We start from the raw sequence: 20,778 nt of genomic DNA, 5'->3' as shown, positions 1-20,778 counted from the left end.
CTAAGTAAGTAAGTCAGGTGCCTTACAGGGTCTTCAGCAGAAACTTCATCATGCCATAAGTCGGAAGTTCGATTCACGGCGGATCTGTCCTTCGGGATTCTTAATATACTCACCAAGGGCTTTCATCCCCAAAAGGAATTATCTCTGCCGCAAAATTTCGGTTCACAGTGTAATTTATTTAAGCTAAAATAAACGCTTAATTATAGCGATTTGGTCAAAATTTTGTATTAGACTTATGTAGAATGATCCAATATTGGATATTATATTCAATTTCAAAAATAGCTTACTTAATAATGATTTGCTATTAAAATGGGAGACCAAATAGAAATAACTGCAATGCAAAACTTGAATGCAATCGGTGGGGAAACTTTCTTAACGATAGGGAACTACCTACTGTACATACATATGTGCGTGTGTATCTACGAAAGAAATTCAATTCATTTGTATACACAGACTCAATTATTTCATACACAAAGTTTAGTAGATATCACTGTGGTGCAAAGGTGCAAATTTTGATATACACTCCACGTCAGTAGAATAGAACACCTACATTTTTGTTAATGTTCGCTTATTTATCCCAAAATGAATGAATCTTCGTTTTTAATTTTGTGGGGATTTAAAGTCTATGATGTTCCGTATCAAACAAAGAAAAAATTATGTTTCTAGCTTTTCGCGAAATGATTTTCTGATCAATTTTCAGATAGTACTATGAAAAATAGACATTTATTTTTGGTCATCAGGATAGAACAGTCACTTTATTTTCGCGAATTTGTGAGATATTAACGCCGAAATTTCTTTCAGTTGATAAAACAAGGCTTTCTAATCATTTTCAGCCAAAGAAAACCTATAAATTATTCCGCGGACACCGAAATAACAGCGTTAAAGTGTTTAGATTGACAGATATTGTAAACATCTCGGAATATCAATAGGAGTCGCGCAGTTATGTCATATTTCTTCACAATAAGATAGAATATGAAACAGACAAGCTCGACGGATACAATCGAGTGCTTCGGATGCTGATAAGATGGAACATTTTCAAAATAATTATGAAAACGTCAAAATTTCTCATAAAAACCATGATGTTTTGATCAATAAAACGGGCTTTCCGCGAACAAGTCTGCCATTTAAAGGTTTGGAAATATGCTCCACATTTAGAAGAAAAGAATCTGATATGAAAACAACCGCTATTTTAATACACTGAGGAAAATTTTAGCTCATTTTCAAATTGAACACACCCTTTGGACTTTGAATTTTATATGTGTTCTTATTTCGGTGTCCGCGACTGTTCTAAACAGTGTTATGCTCCAATATAAATTGACCAGGTTATGCTCTCCATACCGGATTTTACGAATTAGTAGTTTTTTTAACTGAACTCGCAAATGTAAAAGACCCGTTTTCGCGGAAAAACACAGTCATGGAAATTGAGGTTTTAGGTTTCGTATGTTGTTTTAAAAAGTACTAAAATTTCTCTCAATGTATGAAAATAACGGTTGTTTTCGTATCAGATTATCTTCCTTCAAATCTGGAGCATATTTCCAAACCGTTGAACGGCAGACTTGTTCGCGGAAAACCCGTTTTATTGAACAAAACGTCAAGGTTTTTATGAGAAATTTTGAAGCTTTTCATAATTATTTTGAAAATGTTCCATCTTATCAGCATCCGAAGCACTCTATTGTATCCGTCGAGCTTGTCTGTGTCATATTCTATCTTATTGTGAAGAAATATGGCATAACTGCGCGACTCCTATTGATATTCCGAGATGTTTCAAATATCTGTCAAATCCCTTTAACGCTGTTATTTCGGTGTCCGCGGAATAATTTTTAGGTTTTCTTTGGTGGAAAATGATTAGAAAGCCTTGTTTTATTGACTGAAAGAAATTTAGGCGTTAATATCTCAAAAATTCGCGAAAATAAAGTGACTGTTCTATCCTGATGACCAAAAATAAATGTCTATTTTTCATAGTACTATCTGAAAATTGATCAGAAAATCATTTCGCGAAAAGCTAGAAACATAATTTTTTCCGTGTTTGATACGGAACATCATAGACTTTAAATCCCCACAAAATTAAAAACGAAGATTCATTAGTTTTGGGATAAATAAGCGAACATTAACAAAAAAGTAGGTGTTCTATTCTACTGACGTGGAGTGCATAAAGCCACCTATATTGTCAATATATAGTGGAGAAATTTTATGACCTCTGGGAACCTCAAATTGTAACAAAGATCCTCAAAACACTGAAAATCAGGGGTTTTCCTTAAACATGTAGGTGAAGCTTTGTGACCACTGATAACCTCAAATGTCAAATAACAGGTAGTGCAGTCAAAAAAATGTTGGAAAATCATAAAAAATACCTAAAATCAAACGTACTCTTATATGGGAGCTACAACAAAATATGGACCTTTGATGACAATTTTTGGTGGAGAAACTTTGTGACCACTGGCAATCTCAAATGTGAAATGTTAAAAATTCAGCTAATATCTTAAAATAGTGAAAGAGGGGGGTGCTGTTATATGGTGGCTATACTAAAACATGGACTTTGTTGACAATTTTTTTTGTAGAGATGTTTTGTGACCTTTGGGAACCTTAAATGTTCGGTTAAAATTTATAGCTAAAATCATCAAAATACCGAAAAGCGGGAGGTACCGTTATATGGGGACTATAACAAAACGCGGGCCGACATAGTTCATCTTCGAACTTGACCTGTCTATGGCAAAAACACAGCGTTCTAGTTCAATTAATGTTGATGCTAGATTGATTACAACAGACGGGCAGAAGGACAGGTATAATAGACTCAGACTTTTTTCTCTGATCAAGAATATATATTCTTCATAGGGTCGCAAATGATTTCAATGCGTTACAAATGGAAAATCGAATTTAATATACCCTCCATATGATGGTGGAGGGTATAAAGACAAACATTTTTTAAAGTTGAAGACTTCCCGCAAGCGCATTAAATATCATAATCTTCAAAGTACATTTGAAACAAACACCTCAATTAAATCTCTAGATGATGACCCTCCTCTATGAAAAAATTTTACCGGTTCATTGATGTGGCTAAAATTTCTAGAGACCTCAAAAACCTCAAGGCGTAGATTTTCTAAAGAAATTTCTAGAGACCTCAAAAAGACACAAGGAGTGGATTTTCTAAGGAAATTTCTAGAGACCTTTAAAAAGGCACAAGGCATGCATTTTCTAAAGTACGATAGATTTGGAAATGCTTTACAACAACATATAAAAGTGACGCCCTGTATTATAGCTGCCGTGATATTAAGCTCGAGTTTGGTTAGGAATGTAGTTAGTCGGAGGTTAAAACCAGGGTTTCGGAGTCGGAGTCGAGCAATTTTGCTGGAGTTGGAGTCGGAGTCTGAGTCGAAAAAAATATCTCGACTCCGACTCCGGTCAAATTTTCTTTAACATTACAGAAACTCGACATGGAAAAATATTTATAATTCTCTTCTAGAATATTTCATATCCCCATGGAAGACTAAATATCAAATTTTATCCATTTAAGGCCACAACATTGAAAATACCTAAAATCGGGGTGTACCATTCTATGGAGGCCATATGAAGACATGGACCTATACCAACAAATCTCAGAAGGAAAGTAGTATACCCGCAGCCATTTCGGTCGGATAATTAGGCTAAAATCTTCAAAATACTGAAAATTGGGAGGTACGGTTCTATAACAAAACGTGGACTGATATAATAACCCATTTTCAATTCCAACCATCCTAGGAGTAATAGAAACTTCTGTACCAAATTATAGATCTCTATCTTAAAATTTGCGAGCTGCATCTTAATGTCAACAGACGGACATTGTTAAATCGGCTTAGAATTTTATGCTGATCAAGAATATATATATACTATAGGGTGTTACTATATTTCGATGTGTTACGAACGGAATGACAAAGTTAATTATACCCTCCGGACCGGAGTCGGAGCCGGAGTCGTAAAGAAAATTGGTCTGGAGTCGGAGTCGACCCAAAAATACCTCGACTCCGAAACCCTGGTTAAAACTAGTATCTGGCCTTCAGTTTCACCCCATGCCCACTTATAGATAGAAGACGTCAAAATGGTCTTGTATTGATAAAAGACCTTCCAAAGGGCTCTTCCATTGATAGACGACTTCCCAAAGATGTCTTCTATGGACAAAAGACCTCATAAGGCGGTATTTTATAAATAGAAGACCTGCTAAAGTGGTCTATTATAGAAAGAAGACCTTATAAAGGGGACTTCCATAGATAAAATGCCGCATTAAGGTATCTTCCATATCTTCTATTGATAGAACTCCTACATTTTTCTTCTATAGGTAAAAGGCATTCTGAAGGGGGTCTCTGTTGTTTGAAGCCTTCTTTAAGGGGCATTCTGCAGATAGAAGAACTTCTGATGGTGTCTTCTATATATAATACCTTGGTTTCCTCCCAAAGTGGTCTTCTGTAGAAAGACGGCATCCTAAATGAGACTTCAATAGATAAAATATTTCCTAAAGGTTGATAGAAGTCCTCCAAAGAGTTCTACTATTGATAGATGACTTCCCAAAGGGGTCCTCTGTTGATAGAACATCTCCCAAAGTGATTTTCTGTTACTAGAAGACCTCCCAAAGTGGCCTTCCTTACAGAGAAGACCCCCTAAAGAGTATTTAGATAGATAGAAGATTGGCTCCTTGCCTGAAGACTCCTTTGGTACAAAACTCTTCGGAGAGGTTCTTTCCTATTTTAACTAAAGATCTTGTGTCAGTTAGAGTCATTTTACAAAGCCGAATGAGCTTTGCGGGGATACCAAATTCAGACATTGCTTGGAATACCTTTGAACGTAGCGGGCTGTTGAAGGCTACTTTATAATCGACAAAAAGGTGGTAGGTGTCGATCTGCATCTCTTGGGTCTTCTCCAGGATTTGCCGCAGGGTAAATATCTGGTCAATGGTGGACTTGTCAGGTCTAAAGCCGCATTGGTATGGTCCAATTATTTCGTTGACCATGGGCTTTAGTCGTTCGCACAATATCCCTGACACTATCTTGTAGGCGATATGGAGAAGACTTATGCCCCTATAGTTGGAGCATAAAGTTTTATCTCCTTTCTTATAGACGGGACACTGGATGCTCAGGTTCCAATAGTCGGGTTCGCGTTCTTCCTGCCAAGAAATTTATCCACTAACAATTTTAATGATAGGTTCATGTTTTAGTATAGCCCTCATTTAACGGTACCTCCCAATTTAAGGTATTCTGAGGATTTTTAACTACATTTTTCGCCCAAATTGGCTCCAATTTGGCACTTGGGCTTTCAAGAGGTCAATAAAGTGCTGCACCAAAAACTGCGGAGATATGTTCACGTTTGGGTATAGCCCTCAATATCGGCAATACCTTCCGATTTAAGGTATTTTGAGGCTTTAAGTTACATTTTCTGACCGAATTAGCTGAAATTGCCAAAAAACTTCTCCAGTAAAAATTATCAATATAGGTCCACCTTTTGGTATAGCCCCGACATAATGGTTCTCAGTGGTCACGAAACTTCTACCGATTTTTGTTATATTGAGGATTTTGGCTAAAATTTTTAAGCGAAATAGCTGTAATTTGACACTTGAGTTTCTCAATGGTCATAAAAATTAAAAAAAAAACTGCCAACATAGGACCATGGTTTCGTATAGGCCCAATATAACGGTACCTCCCGATTTTCGGTATTTTGAGGATTTTATCTACAATTTTTAACCACACTGGCTGTAATTGAATATTTGAGATTCTCAGTGGTCAGGAAACTTCCCACTAAAAATCGTCAATATAGGTCCATATTTTGGTACAACCCCCATACAAAGGTACCTCCAGATTTTCGGTATTTTGAGGATTTTAACTACAATTTTTAACCGCACGGGCTGTAATTGGATATTTGAGATTTTCAGTGGTCAGGAATCTTCTCCACTTAAATTCGTCAATAAAGGTCCATGTTTTGGTACAGCCCCCATACAACTGTACCTCCTGCTTTTCGATATTTTGATGATTTTAGCTAAAAGTTTACCCGAACCAGCTGTAATTAGACATTTGAGGTCACGAAATATCTCTACCAAAAATCGTTAAGATAGGTCCATGTTTTGGTATAGCCGCCAAATAACGGTACCTCCCGATTTTCCGTATTTTGAGGATTTTAGCTAAAAGTTTTAACCGAACCAGCTGTTATTTGACATTTATGGTTCTCAATGGTCACAAAACTTCTTCACTAAAAATCGTCAACATAGGTCCATTTTTTGGTATGGCCCCCATATAACGGTACCTCCCGATTCTCGATATTTTGAGGATTTTAGCTACAATTTTTACTCGAGCTATCTGTAATTTGATATTCGTGTTTCTCTGTGGTCAGGAAATATCTCCACCAAAAATCGTCAACATACGTCAATGTTTTGATATAGCCCCCGTATAACAATACCTTCCGATTTTCGGTATTTTGAGGAGTTTAGCAAAAATTTTTAACCGAACTAGCTATAATTTGACATTTAAGGTTCTCAGTGTCCACGAAACTTCTTCACTGAATATCGTCAACATAGGTCCATGTTTAGGTATGGCCCCTTATAACGGTTCCTCCCGATTTTCGGTATTTTGTGGATTTTAGCTACAATTTTTAAACGAAAAAGCTGTAATTTGACACTTGTGGTTTTCGATGGTCACGAAAGTTCTCCACTAAAAATCTTCAACATAGGTATATATTTCCGTATAGCCCCCATATAACGGTTCCCCCTGATTTTCGGTATTTTGACAATTTGAACTACAATTTTTTGCCGCACTAGCTGAAATTTGACATTTGAGGTTCTTTTTAGGGTATCCGCGGTCGAATCATTTTTGCACCTACCAGGAAACTAATTATTCCATTTTAGATCAGAATATTTTTTTTGTGGAGGGTATAAAAAGTTCAGCCCGGCCGAACTTAATGTTTTTTACTTGTTTTGTTACCCAGTGTTCGCCAGTTTACAACTCAATTTAATAAATTTATTATCTTTAAAGATTCTCAGTACAATCTGCCGGCAAACATATATGTATGTAATTGCATACTTATGTACATATGTCTCCTATCATATATCCTTATTTAGTTTACATCTTTGTTAAGATAAACGTCAGGATACATAATGAAAATCTAACCTAAGGCATTCAATTGAATAAACTGAGCTAAGACATTTCTTCACACTCTACATTTTCATGGTAGGATGGTAGGATATGACACATGAAAGTGTTTGAGAGTGGAAATGACATACAAAGTTATGTATGTAGTAAAAAAGTGAATGTAAAAATCTCAGTTGTTGTAGTTTTTATTGCTAGTTAGTCAGTTCTTAAATAGAAGAAGGCGGAATATTACAATGTTTGCAGCTTAGTATTTGAACATAAGCCATAATGTAAACGATTGTAATTGCTAACTCTAAAGCCACACGTTGGAACTTTCATACGAAACTTTCAACGTGTGCCTTTGGAGTAAGTTACGAAATGTTTATGTTTTATTCGCGTATATGTACATCATATAAAAGTTCATCCGAAATCCAGAAGTTCTAAGTACAACGTATACTTCCATAGATAGAGTACTCAAAAGTTCCGAGCTATCAAAAACTATAATCTAAATATGGTGAATTTTGTTCGTGTAGGCTGTGTATCTTCTCATATGTCGAAAACTTTTATTTACATTTTTCTCCTGAAAAATTGATTGAGACTTTTTTAATTGTTTTTTTTTTCATTAAAAGAAACTAACTTTTTTTTCTCACTCCTCTCTTTTTTCTCTCCCAGTAAAGTTACGTTTACATCAAATTTGTTTTAATAAAACACAGTTCCGTTAAAACACATGCAATTAACAGTTCAATGTAACAGTTCAATTGTAAAAAAAATTCTTGGGAATTAGTCCTTTGTCAGGATTACGGGAATTTTCCATCTAAACCTTACACAATCCAACCATAAGATATCCTATTTACCTCACGTGTGGCAGAGAGGGAGGTGCAATTTCATTTTTCAAACAAAACCTATTCTAAATATGAAATTTACATTTGTCTTTTTCCGAAATTCATTTCGTTTGGTTTCTTCTTTTTTTTTGTTTTTTTCCTTGTTGCAACATATGTTCCTGGAAGCAAAAGGGTCAAAAATGACTACGGCTTAGAAAAGATTTAATGCTGATGGCTTCAATGTTAGCTGGCATTTTGCCAACCAAACATTGAATTTGGAAACGGATGAATTGAATGTCGGTTTTGTTGGCTGACTGACCAGTTGGCTAGTTGGCTGGAGGGTTGTTTGAATGGTTGGTTGGCAGTATGAGCTGGCTGGCTGTATGGTTCAAATTAGTTTGCTCTGTTCCGTCTGATGTTGATGATATTGACGATGACAACGATACGATTATTTGTGTAATGCTGTTGAAACAAATTCTAGGTATTTAATACAATTATCTACATTTCCAAGCGGAATGAAGGAATGTTTTGCTCGCCAGATGATTGTATGCAACACGCAAAGAAATCTTTTAATTCATTTTACATAGTTGTCGGATGATAGTCAAAGTATTCTTGAACTAAAACCATAGTTAGGTTAGATTAAAATGGGGAGACAATTTTAACTTAATTGTTCCTTGAATATACAGGGTGGGCAAAAAGAAATTGATGGTGGCAATAAAATAGATTCTTTAATTTGACTTTATTGTGAATTATATCACTTTACAAGAGGTAAAGGAATAGTAAGCCAACTGCAAACAAATTTTGACTTTACTGTAATTTTAAGCATCTGATCGAACACCTTGGGTGACTTATGGGATGAGAGATACCCAGCTACATGGCAAAGACTTATCTTGGTCCCTCTTTCATCACCTGGGGAGCTGTAAAATTACGGATAGTTCAAGCAATGTAGCTAAGACCCTCAAAATACCGAAAATCGGGAGGTACTGTTATATGACGAATTTTAGTGAAGAAGTTTTCTGACCACTGAGAACCTCATATGTCAAATTACAGCTTGTTCGGTTAAAACTTTTAGCTAAAATCTTCAAAATACCGAAAATCGGGAGGTAACGTTATATGGGGGCAATACCAAAACATGGACCTACATGCCAATTTTTTGTGGAGATATTTCGTAACAGAGAAAAACGAATATCAAATTACAGATAGTTCGATTAATAATTAAACAAAAATCGTGTTTTTTCAATATTCGTGGATTTTATAAAAAATATTTTATCAATAATCGTGGATTTTTTAAAAAAAATATTTGTTTTCACTAACCTTGGATTTTTAAAAAATATTTGTTTTCAATAACCGTGAATTTTTTAAAAAATATTTTTTTAATAATCTTGGATTTTTTAAAACAAATATTTTTTCAATAATCGTGGATTATGAAAAAAAAAAAAAAATTTTAATAATCGTGGATGTTTTAAAAAATATTTTTTCAATAATCGTGGATTTTTTAAAAAATATTTTTTCAATAATCGTGGATTTTTTAAAAAATATTTTTTCAATAATCGTGGATTTTTTAAAAAATATTTTTTCAATAATCGTGGATTTTTTAAAAAATATTTTTTCAATAATCGTGGATTTTTTAAAAAATATTTTTTCAATAATCGTGGATTTTTTAAAAAATATTTTTCAATAATCGTGGATTTTTTAAAAAATATTTTTTCAATAATAATTTTTCAATAATCGTGGATTTTTTAAAAAATATTTTTTCAATAATCGTGGATTTTTAAAAAAATATTTTTTCAATAATCGTGGATTTTTTAAAAAATATTTTTTCAATAATCGTGGATTTTTAAAAAAATATTTTTTCAATAATCGTGGATTTTTTAAAAAATATTTTTTCAATAATCGTGGATTTTTTAAAAAATATTTTTTCAATAATCGTGGATTTTTTAAAAAATATTTTTTCAATAATAATTAAACAAAAATCGTGTTTTTTCAATATTCGTGGATTTTATAAAAAATATTTTATCAATAATCGTGGATTTTTTAAAAAAAATATTTGTTTTCACTAACCTTGGATTTTTAAAAAATATTTGTTTTCAATAACCGTGAATTTTTTAAAAAATATTTTTTTAATAATCTTGGATTTTTTAAAACAAATATTTTTTCAATAATCGTGGATTATGAAAAAAAAAAAAAAATTTTAATAATCGTGGATGTTTTAAAAAATATTTTTTCAATAATCGTGGATTTTTTAAAAAATATTTTTTCAATAATCGTGGATTTTTTAAAAAATATTTTTTCAATAATCGTGGATTTTTTAAAAAATATTTTTTCAATAATCGTGGATTTTTTAAAAAATATTTTTTCAATAATCGTGGATTTTTTAAAAAATATTTTTTCAATAATCGTGGATTTTTTAAAAAATATTTTTCAATAATCGTGGATTTTTTAAAAAATATTTTTTCAATAATAATTTTTCAATAATCGTGGATTTTTTAAAAAATATTTTTTCAATAATCGTGGATTTTTAAAAAAATATTTTTTCAATAATCGTGGATTTTTTAAAAAATATTTTTTCAATAATCGTGGATTTTTAAAAAAATATTTTTTCAATAATCGTGGATTTTTTAAAAAATATTTTTTCAATAATCGTGGATTTTTTAAAAAATTTTTTTTCAATAATTGTGGATTTTTTAAATTTGTTTTTTCAATAATCGTGGATTTTTAAAAAAATATTTTTTCAATAGTGGATTTTTTAAAAAATATTTTTTCAATAGTGGATTTTTTAAAAAATATTTTTTCAATAATCGTGGATTTTTTAAAAAATATTTTTTCAATAATCGTGGATTTTTTAAAAAATATTTTTTCAATAATCGTGGATTTTTTAAAAAATATTTTTTCAATAATCGTGGATTTTTTAAAAAAATATTTTTTCAATAATCGTGTATTTTTTCAATAATCGTGGATTTTTTGATTTTTTTTTTCAATAATTGTGGATTTTTTAAATTTGTTTTTTCAATAATCGTGGATTTTTTAAAAAATATTTTTTCAATAATCGTGGATTTTTTAAAAAATATTTTTTCAATAATAATTTTTCAATAATCGTGGATTTTTTAAAAAATATTTTTTCAATAATCGTGGATTTTTAAAAAAATATTTTTTCAATAATCGTGGATTTTTTAAAAAATATTTTTTCAATAATCGTGGATTTTTTAAAAAATATTTTTTCAATAATAATTTTTCAATAATCGTGGATTTTTTAAAAAATATTTTTTCAATAATCGTGGATTTTTAAAAAAATATTTTTTCAATAATCGTGGATTTTTTAAAAAATATTTTTTCAATAATCGTGGATTTTTTAAAAAATATTTTTTCAATAATCGTGGATTTTTTAAAAAATATTTTTTCAATAATCGTGGATTTTTTAAAAAATATTTATTTAATAATCGTGGATTTTTTAAAAAAATATTTTTTCAATAATCGTGGATTTTTTAAAAAATATTTTTTCAATAATCGTGGATTTTTTAAAAAATATTTTTTCAATAATCGTGGATTTTTTAAGAAATATTTTTTCAATAATCGTGGATTTTTTAAAAAATATTTTTTCAATAATCGTGGATTTTTTAAAAAATATTTTTTCAATAATCGTGGATTTTTTAAAAAATATTTTTTTCAATAATCGTGGATTTTTTAAAAAATATTTTTTCGATAATCGTGGATTTTTTAAAAAATATTTTTTCAATAATCGTGGTTTTTTTAAAAAATATTTTTTCAATAATTGTGGATTTTTTAAAAAATTTTTTTTCAATAATCGTGGATTATTTAAAAATTTTTTTTCAATAATCGTGGATTATTTAAAAAATTTTTTTTCAATAATCGTGGATTTTTTAAAAAAATTTTTTTTCAATAATCGTGGATTTTTTAAAAAAATATTTTTTCAATAATCGTGGATTTTTTAAAAAATATTTTTTCAATAATCGTAGATTTTTTAAAAAATATTTTTTCAATAATCGTGGATTTTTTAAAAAATATTTTTTCAATAATCGTAGATTTTTTAAAAAATATTTTTTCAATAATCGTGAATTTTTTAAAAAATATTTTTTCAATAATCGTAGATTTTTTAAAAAATATTTTTTCAATAATCGTGGATTTTTTAAAAAAATATTTTTTCAATAATCGTGAATTTTTTAAAAAATATTTTTTCAATAATCGTAGATTTTTTAAAAAATATTTTTTCAATAATCGTGGATTTTTTAAAAAAATATTTTTTCAATAATCGTGGATTTTTTAAAAAAATATTTTTTCAATAATCGTGGTTTTTTTAAAAAAAAATATTTGTTTTCACTAACCTTGGATTTTTAAAAAATATTTGTTTTCAATAACCGTGAATTTTTTAAAAAATATTTTTTTAATAATCGTGGATTTTTTAAAACAAAAAAATATTTCTTTTCACTAACCTTGGATTTTTAAAAAATGTTTGTTTTCAATAATCGTGGATTTTTAAAAAAACATTTTCTTAATAATCGTGGATTTTTTTAAAAAAAAATTTTCTATTATCGTGTTTTTTTTAAAAAATATTTTTTCAATAATCGTGGATTTTTTAAAAAATATTTTTTCAATAATCGTGGATTTTTTAAAAAATATTTTTTCAATAATCGTGGATTTTTAAAAAATATTTTTTCAATAATCGTGGATTTTTATAAAAGTATTTTTGCAATAATCGTGGATTTTTATAAAAATATTTTTGCAATAATCGTGGATTTTTATAAAAATATTTTTGCAATAATCGTGGATTTTTATAAAAATATTTTTGCAATAATCGTCGATTTAAAAAAAAAAAAAATTAATAATCGTCGATTTTGTAAAAAAAATATTTTTTCAATAATGGTAGATTTTTTAAAAAAATATGTTTTCAATAATCGAGGATTTTTTAAAAAAATATTTTTTCAATAATTGTGGATTCTTTAAAAATATTTTTTCAATAATTGTGGATTCTTTAAAAATATTTTTTCAATAATAAGGGATTTTTTTATAGAATTTTTCTTTTGAATAATCGTGGATTAAAAAAATCAAAAATCTTGGATATTTTTAAAAAATATATTTTCAATAATCGTAGATTTTTTAAAAAATATTTTTTCAATAATCGTGGATAGTTTAAAAAATATCTTTTTAATAATCGTGGATTGTTTTAAAAAATATTTTTTAATAATCGTGGATTTAAAAAAATCCAATAATCGTGGATTGTTTAAAAAATATTTTGTTTAATAATCTTGGATTTAAAAAAAAATCCAATAATCGTGGATTTCTATACAAATAAGTTTGCAATAATCGTCGATATAAAAAACAAGTAAGCCAAGGCTATAGTCGGACGGGGCCGACCATGCAATACCCTACACCTTTACCCTTGGGAATTAGCTTTCCACATATCAAAATTTCTAACATAATAATTGTTTCGCTTTATTGCAATTTTCATCAGGGGGAAGATCAGTAGTTCTCTATATGCCCTCCAGGATATAAAATATAGACCAAAAATATTTTTTTTTGTATTTTTCATACAAAAGTAATGGTCCATTTCACCCACTAAATAATATCAGATCATCATCCAAAATTATAGGCATCTTCCTCTACCTAACTACCAACCTTCGTGATTATTGGGGTATAATTGCGACCTCTAGCGTGTTTATCATTACACTACAAACAAATAACAGGGTATATTAGGCTGTAACTCTGTTATCTTATCATGTATACCAACACAATTGACATCAATAGAAAGGTCAAGCGTTCCTCTTCCAAGTATAGCTTACATGCCCGGAATGTCTCTTCCAAGAATAAAGATATAAGCTGCATACTAAAATTTTTCACAATTTTCACACAAAAGTTTTGGTCCATTTAACCATCTAAATATTATCTGATCGCCATCTCAAATTGCAAGCTACTTTTTCGTCATATACTCTTACCTTACTTAAAATTTCGAGGCGACCTGACTATTATTGCGACCTACAGAGCATCTACAAAATCGGATAAAAATTATGTTTTTGGTCCATTTCACCCGCTAAATATTTCACGATCATCACCAATTAAAATATCGATCTATTCTGATGTGAAACCGACCTCCATACCAAATTTCGTGACAATCGGTCCATAATTGCGGCCTGGAGTTTGATTACAATTTATAATGGACAGACGGACACACGGACGGACGGACGGACTCAAAATCGCTTTATTTCGCCGAGATATGAAGATTGGTATACCACATTGGGGGTCTCCGACGAATATTTCGCGGTGTTACATGAATTTTTACCAAAACAAACTTATTATACCCTTTCCACATAGTGGTGTAGGGTATAAAAATTAATAATCTTCGAATTAAAAAAAAAATATTTTTTCAATAATGGTAGATTTTTTAAAAAATATGTTTTCAATAATCGAGGATTTTTTAAAAAAATATTTTTTCAATAATAGGGAATTTTTTTACAGAATTTTTCTTTTCAATAATCGTGGATTAAAAAAATCAAAAATCTTGGATATTTTTAAAAAATATTTTTTCAATAATCGTAGATTTTTTAAAAAAAATATTTTTTCAATAAACGTGGAATTGTAATTTTTTTTTTCAATAATCGTGGATTTTTTTGAAAATATTTTTCAATAATCGTGGATTTTTTAAAAAATATTTTTTCAATATTTTTCAATAAACAATGTAGCTAAGACCCTCAAAATACCGAAAATCGGGAGGAACCGTTATATGGGGGCCATACCAAAACATGGACCTATGTTGACGAATTTTAGTGAACAAGTTTTTTGTCCACTGAGAACCTCAAATGTCAAATTACAGCTGGTTCGGTTAAAACTTTTAGCTGAAACCCTCAAAATACCGAAAATCGGGAGGTACCGTTATATGGGGGCCATACCAAAACATGGACTTATATGGACGATTTTTGGCGGAGATATTTCGTGACCACAGAGAAACTCGAATATTAAATTACAGCTGGTTCGGTTAAAGCGTTTAGCTAAAATCCTTAAAATACCTAAATTCGGGAGGTACCGTTATATGGGGGCTATACCAAAAATGAAACTATGTTGCAAATTTTTAGTGAAGAAGTTTTGTGACCATTAAGAGTCTTAAGTGTCAAATAACAGCTGGTTCGGTTAAAACTTTTAGCTAAAATCCTCAAAATATCGAAAATCGGGAGGTACCATTATATGGGGGCCATACCAAAACATGGACCTATGTTGACGATTTTTAGTGAAGAAGTTTTGTGACCATTGAGAACCTCAAATGTCAAATTACAGATAGTTCGGTTAAAAATTTTAGCTAAAATCCTCGAAATACCGAAAATCGGGAGTTACCGTTATATGTGGGCTATACCAAAACATGAACTTATGTTGACGATTTTTTGTAAAGAAGTTTTGTGACCATTGAAAACCTTAAATACCAAATTACAGCTAGTGCAGTTAAAAAAATGTAGCTAAGACCCTCAAAATACCGAAAATCCGGAGGTATCGTTATATGGGGGCTATACCTAAGCATAGTCTAAGCATAGTTTTAGTGCTGTTACAAAATTTAGCCAAAATCTTAAAAATACCGAAAATCGGGAGGAACCATTATATGGGGCTTATACCTAAACATGGACCTATGTTGACGATTTTTGGTAGAAAACCTTCGTGGCCACTGAGAATCTCAAATGTCAAATTGCAGCTAGTTCGGTTAAAAATTGTAGCTAAAATCCTCAAAATACAGAAAATCGGGAGGTATGATTATATGGGGGGCTATACCTTAATATGAGCCTATGTCGACAATTTCTGGTGGAGAAGTTTTTTGTTTATTGGGAACATCAAATGTTAAAATTCAGCTAATTCGGTCAAAAAAATGTAGTTAAAAGTCTCAAAATACCTTATATCGGGAGGTACCGTTATATGGGGGCAATACTCAAACGTTAACCTATCTGGGAAATTTATAGTGGAGAGGTTTGTTGGTCATTGGGAACATCAAATGTCAAATTTCAACTAATGCAGTAAGAAAATGTGGCCAAAAGCCTCAAAATACCTTAAATCGGTAGGTACCGTTGTTTGCCCTCTTGAAACTTCATGTGCCAAATTGGAGCCAATTTGTGCGGAATTTAGCTAAAATCCTCAAAATACTTTTAATCGGGGACTATGCCATAACGTGGCATTTTGACATTTTAATTGGGGAAATTTCTTGCCATGATGAGGTAAATTTCTATTTTACCATGATCGCAGTTATTGTGATTTTATTTAATTTCCAACTACCCTTTATAACCCCGACAAACACACAGGCATTTTCCATCACTTCTTTAAGGCCAAATTCCTAAACGTTTTCTCGTTGCTTTTTCTACATCTTTGTCATTGTTTGATTTTAATCAAATTGAGAATTACAGTTTTTTTCTCTTAAATGGTGGTGTATCATTTTCTTTGTCACGCATTTGTTGCAAGGGATGGATGGTTAAACGCTGGGTTCGTTGTTCAGCCATTGGGTTTGTGGTTTGACGCACAAAATAAAATTAAAACAAAACAAGAAAAAAATCAAACCAAACCTGTGGTTAAATTGATTTTTATCTTCGAGCGCCCTAAACGTAATGCAATGTCATTAAAATAAATTTGCAGTTATTTCTCCGGTTAATTAAAGGTTCTACGTTCGGGTTACTTTTAATTACGGAGGTTGTTTTCTTAAGACTTATCAGATAAATGGAAATTTACAGAATTTTTATTTTGTTTATTAAATTAATTTATTTATTGCAACTAATTACCGTAAAGCTGTGATTATTATTTAAATAAAAATAAGAAATGTTTAAATAATTTTCTGTTTGATTTATTTTTGTTTTGAAATGACGTAAAGTGTTTTTTTTGACATTTCAAATCTTAATAATTATTTATTTGAAGTTTGTATCTTTAACAAGATGAAGTTAATTTTATATGGAAATTCTTATTTATTGGCATGTTTACAATAACCCATCACAAAATAAGGTAAAAAAGCTAACTTCGTCAATTTACTTATATAAATGGGTAAATGGAAATTTACGCAATATTTAATTTTTCTTAAATTAATTTATTTATTGCAATTAATTACCGTTAAATTGTGATTTAGATTTAAATGGAAAATTTGTGGTAGGGGGATAGACAGATTGCGGCACAAAATACCTGTTGATCACCTTCACCAAGTGCGAAACATGTAGTGTAGTGGTTTGTGATGACAATTTCTCTGACATTCTTTTCATTTACAAAAACCTTCTGATGATTTAGCTCGTCTCGAAAAGAAAAATACCGAAAGTAACAAATGTTTAATAAATATTGTAATACTATAACCCGTTACAAAATAATTGCTCTGTTCCAGAACATGCAAGAATATACCTTTTCTGAATTTTTTGACAAATTTATAAAGGCAAAAATTGTCGAAATTTTTAAAAAATAAAATAAATAAAAGCCCCAAAAAGTAGTATTAAATTTCCCAACAAAAATAGCTGATCCTAATTTTTTACTCAAATCACGATCAGCTTTAGCTTGCAGTGGAACCTGTTAGTAAGGTGGAACAGTAAGACAAATGAATATTTTTTGCCAAATTCTCATATCGTCCAAAGACCAGGAAAAGGCAAACTTGTGTACTTACATTTTTTAAGTTATTCTTTGCTTTCTTAAATATTTTCTTGGCAAGGTCATTGTTTTTTACCCATTGAATGGTAGTTTCTAAATTTACCTGAAAATAAAAGAAAAGTGGGAATCATATAAATTAAAAGAATATTACAATGTTCAATGGGGTTTCTTTCGAATTTGGATATTATAATATGATGAGGTACATTCAAAAATTGTGAGTCTATCATAAGCAAAACCGTAAAAAAAAAACAAGTTAAAAACCATTAATATCGGACCGACATATGTTGACACATGTTGGCGGAGAAACTTTGTGAAGTTTTGGACCAATGGGAACCTGAAATGGCAAAAATACAGCTAAAATTCTTAAAATACCGAAAATTGGAAATATACCTTTGTATGGGGGCTATACCAAAACATGGACCTATATTGACGATGTTTGGTGGAGATATTTTTTACCACTGGCAACCTCAACTGTTAAATTACAGGTAGTTCGGTGCAAAAATATATCTAAAATCAGCAAAATACCGAAAATCGGGAGGTACCGTTATATGGGGGCTACATCTAAACATGAACCAATATAACCCATCTTCGAACCTGATAGACCTATGCAAAAAATATACTTTAGTGCGAAAAACTAGCTTTCTAGCTCATTTTTTGCGGACTCTAGAGTGATTACAACAGACGGAAAGACGGACATGGCTCAGAATAAACTTAATATAGTCTCCATACTACGTGGAAGGTATAACAAGTAAAAAGGCGTTAAGTTCTGCTGGGCCGAACTTTTTATACCCTCCACCATAAAATATTCTGAGCTAAGACGGAATAATTATTTTCTTTCCTGTACACAATTTTAAACATAAAATTGAAGTACCGTTATGTGGGACCAATACCAAAACATGGACCTATGTTGACAGTTTTTGGTGGAGATGTTATGTGACCACTGGGTACCTCAAATGTCGACTTAAAAATAGTTCAGTCGAAAATTGTAGCTAAAATCTCCAAAATACCGAAAACCGGGAGGTAACTTTATACGGGGGCTATACCAAAACATGGACCTATGTTGACAGTTTTAGGTGGAGATTTTTTGTGATTGCTAGGAACCTCAACTGTTCGGTCAAAAATGTTAGCTAAAATCTTCAAAATACCGAAAATCGAGAGGTACCGTTATATGGGGCTTTACCAAAACATGGACCCATGTTGACGGTTTTTGGTGGAGATGTTTTCCGGTCACTTCGAACCTGAAATGTTAAATTGCAGGTAGTTTGGTCAAAAAATGTTGTTAAAATCCACAAAATACCGAAAATCGGGAGGTACCGTTACATGGGGGCTATACCATAACATGGACCTATGTTGACGGTGTGTGGACTAAAACTGATTTCGTCTACATATACGTGTTGTCTAAAACCATCCTCGTTAGCATATACAAAAGCCATCAACTGCTTTGGGAAATGTTTTTAACGTTAGGGGGAGCGGAACCCAAAGGAGTGAACAAAGTCCATCTCCGAACTTTATCTAACATTCTTAGAAATATTACGATATATATACAAAATTTGGACCACTGCAGTATCCAGTTCGAAAGTTGTCGTGTCAATAAACGTTAATATTTAAATTTTTTCAATAATCGTGGATTTTTTAAATAAATATTTTTTATTAATATTTAAAAAATATTTTCCAATAATCGTTAAAAAAATACTTTTTCATTAATCGTGATTTTCTAAAAATATGTTATTATTAATCGTGGATTTTTTAAAAAAATATTTTTTTATTAATCGTGGATTTTTCAAAAAATACTTTTTCAATAAACCTGGATTTTTTAAAAAAATATTTTTTCAATAATCCTGGATTTTTTTTATTATTTTTTCAATAATCGTGGATTTTTTTAAATATTTTTTCACTAATGGGGGATTTTTTTTAATATTTTTCAATAATCGTGGATTGTTTAAAAATAGTTTTCAATCATCGTGGATTTTTAAATTTTTTTTCAATGATATTTGATTTTCTAAATTTTTTTTTCATAATCGTGGATTTTATAAAAAATACTTTTTCAATAATCGTGGATTTTTTAAAAAATATTTTTTCAATAATCGTGGATTTTTTAAAAAATATTTTTTCAATAATCGTGGATTTTTTAAAAAATATTTTTTCAATAATCGTGGATTTTATAAAAAAAATATTGGATTTTTAAAATTTTTTTTTTAATAATCGTGGATTTTTAAAAAATATGTTTTTCAATAATCGTTGATTTTGTAATAAATAATTCTTCAATAATCGTGAATTTTTTTGAAAATATTTTTTCAATAATAGTGGATTTTTTAGAAAATATTTTTCAATAATCGTGGATTTTTTAAAAAATATTTTTTCAATAATAGTGGATTTTTTAGAAAATATTTTTCAATAATCGTGGATTTTTTAAAAAATATTTTTTCAATAATCGTGAATTTTTTAAAAAATATTTTTCAATAATCGTGGATTTTTTAAAAAATATTTTTTCAATAATCGTGAATTTTTTAAAATTTTTTTTTTTTAATTATCGTACAAATTACAAAGATGTAAAATTCTGCAGTCCAACAATAAAAAACGCCAACAACAATAATAGGCATCAGCACGGCCTTGTTGACCAATGCGTAATGCAAAAACAACTTTCTTGTTGTTTTTACCCCCGCTTATTGAAGCAACACTCCTATGTTCGTATTCTTTGCGAAGCAAAGACGACATAAAAACAGTGGTGGATATGAAATTCTTTAGTTCGACTCAAATTGTAGGGTAAACAGCTTTAGGGCCATACAGCAAATTTCTCATTTTATTTAATTTGCTAGATGGCTTTATTGACCTGTTTATCGATACAGAGTCGGCGAAAAAGGGAACTGATGAAGTTGTTTGGTGACAACTGAAACTATAGTATTCCCTACCCTTCGCCCGCAACTAATCAATTTCATATCCACTTTAAAATATTTTGTTGTTATTCAAACAATTGAATTACAACAAAATATGGACTAAAGCTGAAATAAACACAAAGATTATCGTAAATTTTTAAAAAAAATATTTTTTCAATAATCGTGAATTTTTTAAAAATATTTTTTAATTATCGTGAATTTTTAAAAATATTTTTTAATTATCGTGAATTTTTAAAAAAATATTTTTTCAATAATCGTGGATTTTTTAAAAAATATTTTTTCAAAAATCATGGATTTTGTAATAGTATCGACTATGAAAACGGGTTTCGCCCGAACATATTTGGGTCTAAATCCGTTATTTCTATTAGGTACATTTTGGTCTTA

At 30.0% G+C, this 20,778-nt stretch overlaps 1 protein-coding gene across 4 annotated transcripts in view; it reads right to left on the bottom strand.

Annotated features, from left to right (window-relative positions):
- The window catches only part of LOC141404907 (uncharacterized), a 127,292-nt gene that overhangs the window by 80,034 nt on the left and 26,480 nt on the right, over nucleotides 1-20,778 (bottom strand). For 2 of the 4 annotated variants that reach the window (XM_073988739.1, XM_073988737.1), the window contains exon 2: nucleotides 17,517-17,603. The exons of the other annotated variants lie outside the window; for them this stretch is intronic. In XM_073988739.1, the coding sequence (XP_073844840.1) occupies nucleotides 17,517-17,603 (87 nt within the window). The remainder of the gene's footprint in view (nucleotides 1-17,516; nucleotides 17,604-20,778) is intronic. 4 annotated transcript variants of the gene reach the window in all.

This window comes from Musca autumnalis, unplaced genomic scaffold (assembly GCF_047663935.1).
Source record: "Musca autumnalis isolate F117 unplaced genomic scaffold, ASM4766393v1 scaffold_5, whole genome shotgun sequence".
NCBI classification, from domain to species: Eukaryota; Metazoa; Arthropoda; class Insecta; order Diptera; family Muscidae; genus Musca; species Musca autumnalis.
The sequence above is the reverse complement of the archived record's forward strand: the minus strand, read 5'-3'. Positions and strand labels throughout refer to the sequence as shown.